Source organism: Pteropus medius, unplaced genomic scaffold (genome assembly GCF_902729225.1).
Source record: "Pteropus medius unplaced genomic scaffold, Ma_sr-lr_union100, whole genome shotgun sequence".
NCBI classification, from domain to species: domain Eukaryota; kingdom Metazoa; phylum Chordata; class Mammalia; order Chiroptera; family Pteropodidae; genus Pteropus; species Pteropus medius.
In genome coordinates this window covers 12494443-12510387 of record NW_024342474.1, presented here as the reverse complement: position 1 = coordinate 12510387, position 15945 = coordinate 12494443, and the positions used below count along the sequence as shown (strand labels likewise).

General features: G+C 31.8%; 1 protein-coding gene across 1 annotated transcript in view; it reads right to left on the bottom strand.

Moving 5' to 3' along the window:
• The window catches only part of TRHDE (thyrotropin releasing hormone degrading enzyme), a 335250-nt gene that overhangs the window by 30287 nt on the left and 289018 nt on the right, over positions 1–15945 (bottom strand). The window contains exons 13-15 of the mRNA XM_039866032.1: positions 3280–3427; positions 1377–1474; positions 800–907 (exon numbers count right to left, since the gene is read on the bottom strand). Of these exons, the coding sequence (XP_039721966.1) occupies positions 800–907; positions 1377–1474; positions 3280–3427 (354 nt within the window). The remainder of the gene's footprint in view (positions 1–799; positions 908–1376; positions 1475–3279; positions 3428–15945) is intronic.

Below are 15945 nucleotides of genomic sequence, written 5' to 3'. Positions count from 1 at the left end.
AATAGAATGTTCTGAACAAAATGCAACCTAGCTCCTCACTCTTCTGATCAGACTCCCCTTAACACAGTGGCCAAAGATTGGAGAGGAGTGATTATAAATTACCCAAAGTGTGAAAAGCAATGGAATATAATGGTCCTTAGAAATACATAGATAACTAAGAAGGTTTAAAAAACTGTAGTAAGAAGATCACTAATGTTTGATTTTTTATGTTTAATATTCTTTTCATTAACATTAATAAGTGACATTTAGTACAATAAGTAATTCTATTAAGTACTTTTAACCCCATATGTATTAAAATACTGCATTGTGAAAGTCCAAGATAAGATACAAGTTTAAGGTCTCTGTCAAGAGTCACTTAAAGAATAAAGATCTTTTTTGTAACCTTTTTGTTTTTAGTTTTTAATATTAATATTTACTATGATATTTTATTTATATCATATGCTTGCAGTTGTTTTATGAACAAATACCACAACCTTTATAAAGAACGTCAGAGTTCGGTCTATATTTATTTTGTTCTCATGGAAGAAGAAAGCCATCAAAATTTAAAATAAATTGACACTTTATATGTGAAGAATAAGGGCCTAGATTTAGAAAGTTATTTTAAAACTCAATAAAACATTCCAAAGATCAGTGTATTGTGGCTTTCATGCTGTTTCTTTGTATGCTGTGACCCTGAAACCAAGTTTTACAATGTTTTTTCTTGTCTTGTTTTTCTCTGGTTGATAAATGGAATGCATCCACTGAGGCTCTGAAAGCAGTATTATATCATATCAGAAATACAGGATTTGGTTCAATTTACCTGTTCCTGTTGCTGGAAATCCAATCTGAAATAAGTGTTGATGCCTGTTGGTGACAGTGCTTGTTACCAAAGCTGCATGCCAGCATTATAACTTCTCTACGTAGTTCTCTTATGTATCATCAAAAGGGGAAAAAAAATGAAAAAGCAGTGTTAATATCTGGTGAGAAAAGGTAACTCCTTACATTACATTACAGTAGATAAGCAAATAATTAGCACGAAAATACTTTTCAGATACAGAAATCCTATTGTTTTGAGTAAGAGACAATTAGGCAGAGTAAAAGTTAATTATACTGAAAATTTGCTCTGGAAACAGTACTAAAGTGAGGGGCACGGGTTCAGATCTCAACTATACCAATAAAAGCAGATCTTAAATTAAAACATGGCAGGGAAATGCTTTTGTTCTCAGTACCAGGTGGTGGAAACTACACTGCCCATCAGCAGTCCTCTCAGACAAGGAAAATGAAAGATGCAAAATGAAAGGATGATTGCTTCATGCTGCTAAAGTCTCAATGGTGCTAGGCGTATGTTACCGAACAGCTCTGAGGAGAAAGAAGCAAATAAGAAAATAAAACAGTACTCATGTTGGTAGGATGCTTGAACAAGAGATCCATTAAAATTGTTTTTTGGCCATCCAAGCTTGATGTATGTTGTAGCAACTTGCTTTAAAATATATTCCTAAATGGAAGGTAGGAGAAATAAAGAAAATGTCAGTTTCAAACCTCTCCATGCTGACAATCAAAATTAAATAATAAAATTAAAATATTTTTCTAAATGTAAAATTATGGGCATGCTAATGATCTATTATAGTTTTATTCAATTTAGAATTCAAATACAAAAAATAAGAATAAAATACAATTGCATGGTGCAAGTCTACTCTTCTTATTGAACAAAAAAGTAATTTGCACTATCACGTATTTTAGATGACAAATTTTGTAGCAAAGCAAGGAAACAGGAATATTGATGACACACATACAAATATACAAATGTAGATACAATTTATAAAAATGAGCACCTCATATTTATGCATTTTATGCCCATAGAGCATATTTAATGTAAAACTATTATGTAAGTCCAGCCAAAAGCCTAGCATTGTTGAACCTGACATGTACAGAACATTCTTCAGTAAAATAATATGGTTTTTAAAAGTCAATAATACATCGAGATAATGATTTAAATATCAGTAGCAAAGTAAAATATGCTCTCCTCACTTTAATGTGGTTCTAAATTTTGTCAAAGGAAAGAAAGCACTGAAATTATGGTAAAAGCAATTCTTAACTTTTACTGAAATTGAGGTGTCTGACATGATATACTAAAGTGCAAATATATACAAAATGTATTTTACCTTTACAAAAGTTTAATACTGCAGTGACTCTATGTTGAGAAAAGAGAAATGTAATAAGCCTTCTCCAGCATATAGGAATTGTACCATAATTTTGTTGCATGTCTGTTTAAGGGCTGAGACAAAACTAACAACAGTAAATAGTCAAGAAGCCAGGATCATCCCAATTAAAAATAAATAAATAAAAGAGGTGCTTTCATATAGGCTTAAGATAAGATAAAAAGAAACTTTGATGGCCATCAGACAATATAGATGGGTCTCATAAACAGATTTGTATTAGATCTGGCCATGGTACTTCCAAATGTGTAGGTTAATTAGCAGAGTCAATATGTCATAAAAAAATAGAATAACTGTGTAAGACATAGGGTAGACTCTTGAAATAACTAAATGAAAATAAATAGTGTTCAAACCTGATTAAAAGCAGAGGGATACATTCTCATATGCAAAGCCTCGCTGGTGATAAGAAATTTAGGAATTAAAAGCTCATTAGCAGTACTTAATCCTAATCTTATTCCAAATGATTATTACATTAGATTAGGTGCTGTCAGCAGTGTAATTTTTGTTCAGGAGGCTTCAAGTTTAGGAAATCTGGTCAGGTAACATTTTGGAATGTTTGTCATGTCTTCATGTCTATTTGGATTATCTGTTGTTTGCTTTCTTGTGTCCCTTTGGACCTAATTATGAATGGGCTTTTGCCTCAGTGTTGATCTTATCCTTGTTAATTAAAGAAGTGAATTGAATTCACTATGCCCTTTTGGATAAAAATAATGACTAAAAATCTTTACTGAAACTGTCTATATTCTGTTAAGATCTTTGCGATCCTCTACCCAAGTTAAATCCTTGGTGAACATAGAGCCCTTAACTCTTGGAAAGTAAGTTTGAACTTTAAGAATTTGCTATGTATATTTGCTCTTCAATTCTGAGGCATTTAAGCTTAATTGACACTTTTAGGCCAGAACAAAAAGTAGCTTGTATAAAATTTCTTCTTCAAGTAATTGTCATCAGTGTTGCACAGAAAATGAGGACAAAAATAACACAAATTAGAAGGAATGACTATAACTCAGAATCAGCTGAATAAAGTAGATAATGAGAAAATAGTTTATCTTCTGAAAATAAGAAAAATGAAAAAATATATTTTTACATTGAAGACATTGTATTTCTCCATGCGGTCCAGTAATTTATCTAGAGGATAAAGAGCTCGGCTGGCAGCATGCCAAGGAAGAAAATCCTTCTCCTCAGACAGGTATCTGATAATCTCCAGGGGAATATTCTGAGGCAAATAGCCAGCTCTGCACAGTCAAAAAAAATTAATGTTAATTACATACAGAAAATGTACACGATGATACATATATGAAGATTTTTACTTACGCAAATAAAAGGCAGAAAGCAAGATTCATCACAATATAAGAAATCATACTCAGTGCTATAAAAATAAAATTATTCACATTTTAAATATAGTGTACTTAGCATGCTAATGTTCCTTAATATATGGAGTTGGAGAGTTCGAAATTCATATGAACACAAAAATATCAGAATGCATGCTTTTAAGAAGAAAATAATTTTAAAATTTGAATAAACTCAACTCTAGGTATGTTCCTTCACAGAAACTCTTCAGAGGTCACAAATAATTGGAAATAATTGATTACTGAAATGAAATTTTCTCTTTCAAGGCATTCTCTTTACTTTTCATGAAGCTCTGTGTAATAATATTTAATACGTATTGCTTTCAAAGTGACAATCAAAGTGGCAACTTATAGTTTGACTACATCTAGGTTACCTTACAATATAAGCATTTTTCAAACCTGCCTGTTAAAAAAAATGCTTTCCATAACACCTATGAAAATCAGAGTTAGATTGTAATAGAGTCCCAATACAAAAATGTGAAAAGAATAGACTTTTCTTTCAAACTACATGCTACTTCACCTTGGGGACCAATATCCGATTCTTTGAAAAATATGAAGCTGCACCTTTCTAAAAGTATCTAGACACTTGTTGCCTGTTTTTAAAGAGGGTATATCCAAAAAAGAAGCTAAAAGGAAGTGTGTATCTCTACTCACCAGTAGATAGCATATAAAATACTTACAAATCAAAGCAATATAAATGACAATCCACAGTATGTTAAAAAAATGGTCTTAGCCTCAATGTCCTTGATGCATACATATAATAACATTATATATTTTGCTGGATTTCTTTACATTAATAATCAACTGAATGTAGATGTTTAACACAGTGAACAGGTAAATGTTAAAGGAACCAACATCTGGTTTTCTCCTTTATCTACATTTCACACTATTGTTCTTTTGTAGCATCGCAAAAATAGATCTTTTTTTATTTGTGTTTGGTAGAAGACAGACAGGGAGGGAGCAAAGCCTTTCTTCATGTTCACTCAAAATAAATTTGCCAGATTATTTAATCCTTACTCAATACGATAAGCAAAACTTTCTCCACAAATGAATATTAACTTGCAACTGTGTTTATAATGTTCATAATAAAAACTATTTCTGAAGATGGTGCTTCAGTTTTTCTTGAATTAAAAAACAGCATGTGTCACTCTAACAATTTTGGTTCACTCGTGATATAATTAGAAATTATTTTGTAAAAAATTACCTTTACTCCCCATTCTTTAATTGTTTAATATGGACGAGTCTAAGAGTCAGGACTTGGATTTAGACAGCTGATATAGAGTAAAGAAAATAAAGCTAAAGCAACCTGATAGAAGTGCCAAGTAATGACAAGGTAAGTAAAGAGAAATATTCATTAAGCAGAGCTATGGAACAAGTTCTGTTTTGAGTCCTTACAGTAAAAATTGCTAACAGCTCACCAACACCCATGCTCTCTTTTATGTCCTAGTATAGACTATAATTCATATTTTCTTTCTTAGGTGTGGTCATGTGATTAAGATCTAGCCAATAGAATATGAATATTCTTCAATGTCAAGGTTAGCCCACAGACATTTCTCATTAGCTCCTTTAAGTTCTTCCCTGAAATGAATTTTCCAGGGTGACCTTGAAACTCTTACATTGAATATGTGAGAAACTCACCTGGGTCTCTGGGTGACTGCATGCCCAAGTACCACTTCTCACACTCAATTCTGTTATGTGACCAGGAAATACACTTCTATTGTGTTCGATCTTAACACAAGTTTGGCAGTACTTTTTAAAGCAGTTAACCTTCTCTAATGCAGCCCTTCTCTAATTCAGTCCCTAGTCTAGAAAAGAGATTACACTCAAATTACCCTCATTTTGTGTTATTACAAACATATGTAAGTAAATTACCTACTACATAATTCAATATACTTGCCTTTAGCTTACTAAATCAAAAGATGTATCTATATTCAATTGGACAAGAGGATAATCAGCTTCATTACAAAATTAAGACTAGTAAGAGATAATCTTGGTGAATAAGTTACCTAAGTTTAGATATGCATTTGTGCAATTGCCTAGTAATGATATCTGTGATTACTACTACAGATAATGCAATAAATATAGGGGAAGTGTGTGGAATCCAATGAATGGAACACTACATTAGCTCAAAATCATCAGCTCAGTAGGGAGCACATTTAGGGCCTGACATTAAAATGAAGTTTCCCTAAATTTGCATCATCACAGGGAAACACTGCTAGCAAAATGAGGGGGAATTAGCAAGTTAAAAAAAAATTACATCACGTATAATTAAATGTATTTTATTAATATTTTAGAAAGACAAAGTTAATATATATAATCTCTACTGTTGGGGTGGGGATGACATAAGAAATGATTTAGGAATCAAAGAAAAAACAATGGGGAGGAGAAGCAAATGTTAAAGAAATAGATAAAAATTGCCCATATGCAGCTACGTGGTTCCTCTTCCCATCTCCACCATACCCCAAACACACACAAACCCTCCCCACTTTCTTCTCTAATTTATAGGAGCTTGCAATAAAATATATCTTTAGGCATACAAGAGATAATTTTTTATATGAAGGAAATTAAAACCAGACTATATTAGCTGATGTGGCAATGCTCTGATCTTAATTGGCTTTATTTTCACCTAAGATCAAAACCACTTTTTAAAACCTTTCTGAATTCCTGGGAATGTTAACTCAAATGTAATGAGATGAGTGGCTTATACACAAATAACATATTTTACTGAGTCTTCTTTAAAAGCAATTGGTTTCTGACTGCTTGAAACATGAAAAAATAAAAAGCACAGTCCTCAGACTCTTCAGAGCATCGCATTCTAGTCTTCATTAATTGAAAATTTATTTAAAGCAATAAAAAGCCTACTTCATATTTTACAATATATGCAGAAGACACTATAACTGTCCCTTACAACATAGATTTTTAAAGAATTGCTGAAATGCTTAATTAAAAAGTTTACTGTTTCATTATTATTCTTGGTTATTCATTATTAAAAGACACTTTTTTTATGTGCTCTTTGTAGAAAGATCCTATGGCAGAGATTGGAAATTCCACCAGTCCTTAGAATACCAGTGGGAAAAAAAAGAAATACATGGGGGGGGGGGATGTATCTTTCTCTGTCAATCAACAGTCCATTTGGTCATTTCCTAGAGAAAATAAATATATAATTCAGGCATTGGTGAATTGACTTCAGCAGAGACGAAAAGTTACTTACATGGAGCCCCATATAATTAGGAATGTGAAAAGTTGCACCAAAAAAAGTTCTAATAGTCCCCCTCTTCCTGCTCATTCTCTTCCTGGAAGCCATCTACCAAACTGACTTAGGCACTTATTTCCTGGCCTCACATAACATCTTAGTTACACCTCTATTCATACTAATTATCATAATATTAATTATAACTTTATCATAATATTATCTTTCTCACTCGCTGGCCTTAGATCTTTAAGGAAATGATGCATGCTTTACCCATCTTTTTATCCTCATTGCTTAATACAGAATCTAGCACAAAATAGGTACTCAATAAATGTTCCTTCACCTAAATTAATTTAATTATGGCAATAATGTTCTTAATAGTTCTTAAAAACAGGAGCAGTTTATAAGTATATTAAAACAAACATACCCATAATTTTCTAAGGTTAAAAGATACCAGCAGGATGGGAAAATTCTATTAGAGTGATATTTATAGTATTTTTGCACCTCTTCTTTATTAATGATACAAGATAAGAAGGCCACTACTATCTAACCAATAGCTTTGAATAAGCTAATCTACAACAAAATAAAATAGCTTTATGGCTAGTGAGAAAACAGAGACTGTATATAAACATCTGTTCCTTTCTCTCTGATTAGCATTTATTTCTCCACTCTCCTAGAAGCAACAGCCTTATTTTATACCATACATTTAAATAAATTGGTAGAGGGCTTAGGAATCTCTGTTTCCTAGTCGGTAAATTGACAGAGTTGATTTATGATCTCTAGGGTACTTTTTCAGTTAATATTAAAAATTAAAAATAAAACATTCAGAATTTTTTTTTTTTTTTTTTTTTTTTTTTTTTTTTTTTTTGCTACTGGTATAGTTCCACTACCATCACCACAACCACTCTTTCCACACACATTTGCTTTTTTTATTTCTAATCATAATTTTTCAGGAAATCAGCCAGCATTTAAATACAGAGGGTCCTCTGGTCATTAATAATGTTGAGCAGCAGAATCGATGTTTGGCTATTAATTGGAAGAGGTAATAGATGTTAGCTATTTGCCCCAAAAGGAAAAGTCATTAGCTTTATGATCAAAGTCAATTAATTTTTTTTTTTTAGAAAACTATCAACTTTATTATTTTATTCTATTGTATATTGATGATTTACTGTACACCAGCAGCTATGGAAAGATGGTCTAAGTTTCAGTTGAAGTCTCAAGATCAGTACAACTATGCCCATTTCTTTGTTAGATACGGAAGCTAACATTTACAAAAGATAAGTACCTTGCCAAACTCATTTGGCTAAGATGTAACAGAACTGGAATTCAAAGCCAGGACTGACAAGAAAGCTTACACTGGTTCTACCACATGAGGCTGCTTCCCCAAATACTACTTTGAACTAGGGTTAAATGCTTTCTTTCTCCCTTTGTTTAACATCTGTTTACATGCCACTTCTCACATTAAAGCTAATACACAATTTAAGTATATAATGTAATCCCAAGTGCTATAAAGGGAAAATAAGCAATATTAAGGAAAGGTGAATATTGAGGGAATGATTTAATAGGGTGATTAGGTAAGGCCTAGTAAAGACACATGCTCTAAAAGGGTGTCTCAGGCTTCAGTAGAGAGTAAACTCAAATATCACATGGTCTTCCAAGATGAGAATGAAGTATAATATGATTTCCTAGTTGATCCTCCCTCTCTCTCATTCTCTTGTGCTATATGGACTGTGTTTATGAAAAAATATATACATAGTGAATAAAACTGATGACATGAAAACAGACACCATAATTTTTTAAAGAGGTTATGAATAAAATTTTTTTAAAAGTTTCTTATACAGGTATGCATTATCTATGCATTATTTATTGTTGCTCAATTACTATTAAACAGCATCAGATAATATGGGGAAGATGACTGAGAAATCATTTAAGCAATGAACACATTTTTATATACTTTATATACAGAAATTGTATATTCCACTTAGGGTTAATTAGCAGAGTATTCTAGAACTGAAATAAAGAAAGTAGCCTGAAAAGCCACCAGAAAAATTATCCACATAGCTTATAACTTCCATGGAAAATACAATGCTTGAGGTTGGCATGAAATTCTGCTTACCGGGTAGTGAAATTTTCCAGTGCTCTACAGAGCCACATGGGAGTAAGAAGAATAAAAACTTCCATCAGAATTTTGCAGAGTTTGGGTTTACTGAATCAAGATGTCAAATCACTAATCTAAAGGTCCATAAATCAGTGAAGCTTCTAACATCCTAGAGTGCTGCTTTTTAGAGAGATGTGTGAATAATAGGGAGCTAGAAAAGAACAGCACCTAAACCAAACCACTTAAAAGTAAGTGGGTATATCTCTTCTTAGCTAATATTTATATCAAAGTTTTCCTTTTTATACAGATTTTATTATACTATACCTAAGTTTTTACGTTTAACTTATAATAATTTTCTGTTATTTGTCATTTCTCATAATTACCTTTGGATTAGTTCTAATAATATTATGTTAAGAAGAGAAGTGTAGTTCACTATTGCTGATGATTTTGTGAAAAATATACATTTTTTCACATCGAAAATAACAGAGCTATGTACATCTTTGTATACAATACTTTATATATATTCTGAATAATTTTTTTCAGATGGAAAAACCAAATTAAAAATATTATGCTAAAAGTTATAATATATTGTGGTTATTGGCATATCTGAGTTCATATTTTCAGTATTCATCAATCAGCAGCTGGTCCTAGACCAAGAAAAAGAGACTGTCACTGTGGTGGCCAATACCGATGTGGTATTCACTGTGTGTCAATCCCTGTGTCAAGTTCTGTTTATTAAATCCTTATGACAATTTCTGAATATTACTATATCCATTTTACGGATCAAAACTGAGGCTCAAAAAGTTTACCTAACCTCTCCAGGGTCACACTGCAAATTAGGGCAATGCTAATAATTAAATCCAGTCTTCCTGCACCAAGCCTGTGCTATTTTTACCACTACTCCAAAAAGGCCTGGTAAGTAATTTTGTATTCCCTCTCTCATCTCTTATTAAAAGAAAAATATAAAAAGAAAAATAAGGGGGATATCAAATGGGAGTAATTTATAGAGGCCTTATGAGAGAAACATGATATAATAGAATATATAGAGAAGGAAAGTGTTTGGGTCCATGGCTGTGACTTTGAAATGGAATGCTTAATGTACTCGTTATAGATAGATTTTGGTTATTTGGGGCGGCCACTTCTGCCAAAACAACTTTCTTCACTACTGTACCCCCATTCTTTGTATTCCTTCAGTACCTAATCTCCATAATTCAAGGAACACCCTTAGCCCAGACTCTGCTCTGAAGACACTGAATCCAGGTAGCAGCCATATACCTACTACGCAGAATATGCATTACAGCAACACTGTGCTTTCAGAAATATTGTTAACACAGGTAATAACAATAGATAGAGTACTAGGATATAGTCTTAAAAAAAGTGAGAGGTAATCATTTTAAATTATGATCTTTAATTTAAATAAGAGAAAATGCTTCAAACAAAAGACATTTTCCATCTCAGGTTTTTATAGGAAAAGAATTAAGGCTATAAAAAGTGGTTTGTGGTCCTACACTCAGACTGAGAAGGGAAAGATGAAGGACTCAAATAACAGCATATGGAGCATGGGGGAAATTACTTCCTGGACATAATCGTAGAGTAGACTCTTGGGCCTGGATAGTCCACCTCAGTTAAATATATGTGACCATTATAATTCTCTATGTAATTTTCTAAATGTATAACTAAGGTCTAAATTTTAGACAAGCACAAAAGTTAGTAATTAAGCAAGAAGATATAGTCCCAAAAGTGGATGTATTAAAAAGAAAAAAACTTTTGATAGTGTAATATTGCTATACAAAAGAGAATGAAGACTCAGATGGAAAGGTTTTAGAAGAGCTGCCAAAAGTGATAAAGAGAATCTTACAAGAGCAGAGCCCATTTAATCTGGGCTCTGCAGCCAATTTGAAGAAGGCTGTGGCCAAAGCTCAAACATTTTGAGTATCAATAAGAATAACAACTGCAATGGATTTAAACTAATCAAATATATTTAAAACCATAGATCAAAATGACCCTTAAATAAAAACAAAATAATTGGTCACTATGGAACATGCTAGAGAGATGGCCCATTATTTTTGAAACTGAAAAGTATAGGGAAACAATCAAGCATTTATCCCACCTTTCCTTAAAAACTGTATCACTGAGGCACCAAAGAGTAAATGAGAGCAAGTTTCTTTTTAAAGAACTATTACTTTTATAAATGGAAAAAGAATAAATGAATCACCATGATCAAGCTCTAATGAATAGATTTATGCATTGAACAGTAATAGACACATATATTGTAAAAAGAGAGACAACTATTTGTTTTACATGTTCATATAGAGTCAACTCTGAAGCAAACTTTCTAAAAATTTAAACTTGTAATGTCTCAAGCCTCTAGCTTTGAGTACCAATTTACAGATGATAGAACAGAGGAACATACAAAACTGCAGAGTGAGGATGCAATCGGACTGTGAGAAATCATGTAGGATAAATAACCTCATTCTTCACCAAATAATTCGGAAAGAAAATTTTTAAAACAGTAAAGGGGAAAATCAAGAGATTAGAAAAGATCGAAAAGACATAGAAATAATATCATTTGGATCCTAAATCGACAGACTGTTTTAAGTATATGGCATTTATGAGACAACTAGAAATTTGAACATTTCTTGCATATTTGACATTTTTGAAGAACGTTAATTTTCTCATGTTTAATAATATCATCTTTTTTAGAGGTACATAGTGAAAATTACTTTTATGAAGTGCTCTGATGTCTGGAATTCACTTCAAAATAGTACAAAATGTTGGATGGGGACATAGATGAAATAAGGTTGATCATAAGTTAATAATTGTTGATACAGAGCAATGGACACAGGGGCTTCATTATACAGTTCTGCTAATTTTTGTATATATTTTAAATTCTTCATAATAAATAGTTTAAAAACCAAAGCAAGGATCGTCTTATTTATCTGTGTATGCCAGTGTGCATCATAAAGCCTTCACATTGTATATGCTTAAAAATATTTGCTAAATAATGACATTTCCAGCTTCAGTTTCTTTCTTTACAAAATGTAAGAAACTGTATTTACCTCCCAGGGTCATTGTGAGGGTTAAAAACAATAAATAGATGACTGTTTTGTAAATTGTAAAATGCCACACAAATGTGGAGAGTCGTATGGCTGAAGAACCAGAACTAGATTTTGGCAACCACGTGTTCCGCATTTGTATTCTAACCTTGATTTGTTCCTTACACCGAGCTCCTAAACTCACGGATAGATCCCAATGCATTCATTTTTCCCTTATGGACAAAGTACCAAATGGTAGTGTAATTGCCAAGGGAAAATTATTACTCTGTTCTGAATTATTTCCATCATAAATTCAAAACCAGTCAAATAGGCTCTGTCACAAAAACGACAGGGTTGCTGTACAGTGATGAGAATCCCACATACAAGTGCCCCATAAATCTGTGAGTATCACAACCTTCCAAAGTCATTCTGAATCATGTGTTTAAATCAGAAGCGGGAAGCCAGGTTGGCAGCATGTTGGTCAACATTGTGAAAACAACGAAAATGAGGTGATATACTCAGCCATCAGAGAAATATACCATCATCTGTCTTATGTAGATTGTACAACATGTGACAAGCATTTTGTTTGTTTGGCTTTACACATTTTCTATTGCATCAAGGAAAAAAAAAAGTCTTTTTCATTTAGTAATGATAACAATCATCCACTTTGCTATTTAATTCAATCAGAGCTGCTATTAGCATGTCAAGGAAACAATTTTAAGCAGCTATAGTGAATGATAGAAAAAGGATAGCAGACATACTTTCTGTGTGTGCTGTGCATTTCCTCATTCTCTAATCTTAGTAAAATATTCATCTTTACTTATGGAGAAATGAAATATCTAATCTACTTCTTTATGATTTAACGTGATACTTTCCTGCCTCTCGGAATATGATACTCTGTTACAAATTAGAGTTAAAAGCCACTCAACACCATTGCTGATGAAATGTGAAGGTAAAAATACTTTTTATAACCCATGAGATAGAAAAGGGACTTCAACTATATAATTCATCGTATAGAAATGGGATTCATATTTTGAAAAAGATAGCCATGCTCACTTGAAATCACTTTTAGGGAAACAGTTATGTTAGTTAGACTTTTGATACTTTATTCTCCTTCATAAGGGTACTAAATGATGACCTAAGGAAATAAAGGACAAAGCTAAATAAATTTGCTGAGCCACGAAGAATATAAAGTAAATGGTGGCACTGAAATGATGCCATCAACTTATGTGAGAATTTGAGTACCTACAAGGAGTTTCAAATTTATTTGAGGAAATTTTAAAAATTCTTAGAATTAAAATATGTTGAAACCCTTTTGAAATCAGCTGATGACTAACTATTAAATTAGCAAATAATTCCTGTCCTTTGGGACACTAACTTGTAGGCAATTTATAAAACCTTCAGGGACTGAGGTTAGGGAGGTTAGAAGCAGCACCTTCTTCTAGTAGCTACATAGTTCTCATATCTCTCAATTTTAGCTTCAACTTCCAGTGTGACAAATGTCTAAGGAGATATATATATACTATTCGTACAGAAATATTTAATCCTGGATCCCCAGATCAGAAATACAAGTTTTTAACCTTTCCTTGATTTTCTTTAAAGCTGATGATGTTCAAATAAAACTTGGAAAAAGTAACAATAATGATGTTCTAACTCCTTAATGATGATTAACAATTAGAGGACATTAATGATATAGATTTACTGTGTTCCAACAACGACACCCATTAATTTTAATAACAGTCTTATAGTTAAGTCGTTGCTTATCATCTGAAAAATTTTCCCCTCATTACCACTTACAGAAAACAATTTTTTAAAGTTGAAACATCAATGAAAATACAAAATAATAACAAAAAATGTGCTAGTTAACTCAGAACAAGAATATGTATTTATAATATCCAAAATATAAGTGTAAAATAAATGTTTTTATAGGAAACATATTAGTTTAAAATGTTTTGTATTTTGCTAAAATTATCACATGTAGTTAACCAAAATTATTGAAATTGAAAGAGATATAAAATTGTAAAATTAAAAATTTTCCTTGAGCAAGATAATTATTTTTATAAGACGAAAATTCTGGAAACTTAATTTAATAATAGTTATTTTCACTATTTTTCAGTGTACAATACTAGTATAACAATAATTTTCAGGAGAATCATATTTAAAAGTAAAAAGCAGAAACAGGAAAAAAGATAATAAAATTATAAAATCTTTTAAAAATTAATAGGGTTTTAGAAAAATGACAGATAACTAGAACATTCCAAGTGATTAAAATACTTTTTAAAAACTTATACCAATACTCTTTTCTTTCAAAAAGAACTTTATCTCAATGAGATTAAACTATATTAAAAAAAATTTTTTCCTATGGATTTATCCACAATTAAATGTTTATCCAAGTCTCTTATAAGAAAGATGAGATAATCAACAGATATACTCTAACTCTTTTATCCTCTCCAGATTTTCTTTTGTTAAATTATTTCTATTTCTTGTTTGTTTAGAGATTTACAATCTATTTTATAACCTTAATTTCCTTGTTTCCTCCCCCCGCCCCGGGTTCTATATGAAAGTGTATTCAAGACTCACCATCATTCCTTTGCAGTCAAAGCATAACTTCATCACATAAGAATTTTGAATTCTATCTAATAGACATTTTTTGCTTATAGAAATCTGAGCTAGTCTGAATTTTCCACTTTATAGATGACTTTCTTTGTTTAATCTTTAAAACTCATATCATGCACTGAGATATCACTCCATGTTAATCAGTCTGTGTTTTTTTCCTAATAAACAGTGTCTTTTCAATATAAATATTCGCATCATTACTGTAAAAAAAATATATCCCTCTTATGTCTTCAAATTTTTTCCATGTTTTCTTCTTTTCCATAAATCCTAAGTACACACACAATATACATAAACATACTGAATCTTTTGTTTGATTTTTATTATTTTTCCCATTTCATTTATTTCATCTATCTCAAGCTTATTCTTTATGTCCCTATATTTTCTCTTTTGTCTATGAAATGTTTATCATTTCTCATGTGGGATTTTCTTTCTTCTACTGTCAGATTGCTTTTTTCTTTTTGTTGTCTTATCTCTTTTTTATGCTTTTGCACGTTTTCTTTAAACTCTTGCGCACAAAGAAACCACATTTCTTTGTTTTAATTCTTTGAAATTACATAGATGGGTACATTTAAATATTTTGCTTGATGTTACAGTTCTTCTGTTGTTATTATGATTCTTAATTATCTTTTTATGGTCTCTTTCCATAGTTCTACAGCTTTCAGGATGGTTTATGTTTAAATATCACTCGTATTTCAAAGTAGTAGTACTATCCAGTAGAGGTAGTTGCTGATAGATGATAGCTAAAGAGCAATCATGGTAAATAACAGTAGTTGCAGTTTACATTTAGGGTTGTTATTTCAGACCTGGTTCTAAACAAATTGGTGCTTCCATCTGTTTAGGGGCATATTTCTGCCCATAGTCCCATTTCAGAATATGATGGGGAACTGTGTGATTCATAGTTCAACCTCTTATACTGCAGGTTATTGTTGTGGTGATTTAGCGTTTAATCGTTTCTCTCCAGCTGTCTCAATTAATGGTTGCCATGCCAATTGCCATATATACTTCTTCCCTGCCCTACTATTTCTGTCCCCTGCTTCCTGCAAAAGCTGAGAGTTTGCCTGTCTTCTCTTTCAGGCCTGAATTTGTTTGCTGCTCTTCCATGTGGAAAAAGATTCAGCAATAACCCATAATGCCTCCAGATTTTGTTACGCTAAATAATGGAGTCTCTTTATGGATGTGCCTTCCATGTTTGTAGATTTTGTGTCCCATAGAGGATCTATAAATATTTCTTTAATCTATTTTCAGAATCTTTCTGCATTTGGGTGCATAATTATTTGTATTTGTCAGTCATTTTTTATTGTTCTTTCTTCCTTTCTTTTTTGTTATTGTTTTGTTTTTTGGTTTGGCTTTTTTTTTTTTTTTGGAAGTTGGTGTTGGGAAAACAGAGAAGTAGAAATATGTACATTACATTTCCTTCAAGTGAACATCCTTTAAAAACAAAGCAGAATAAGCAAGCAAAAAATGG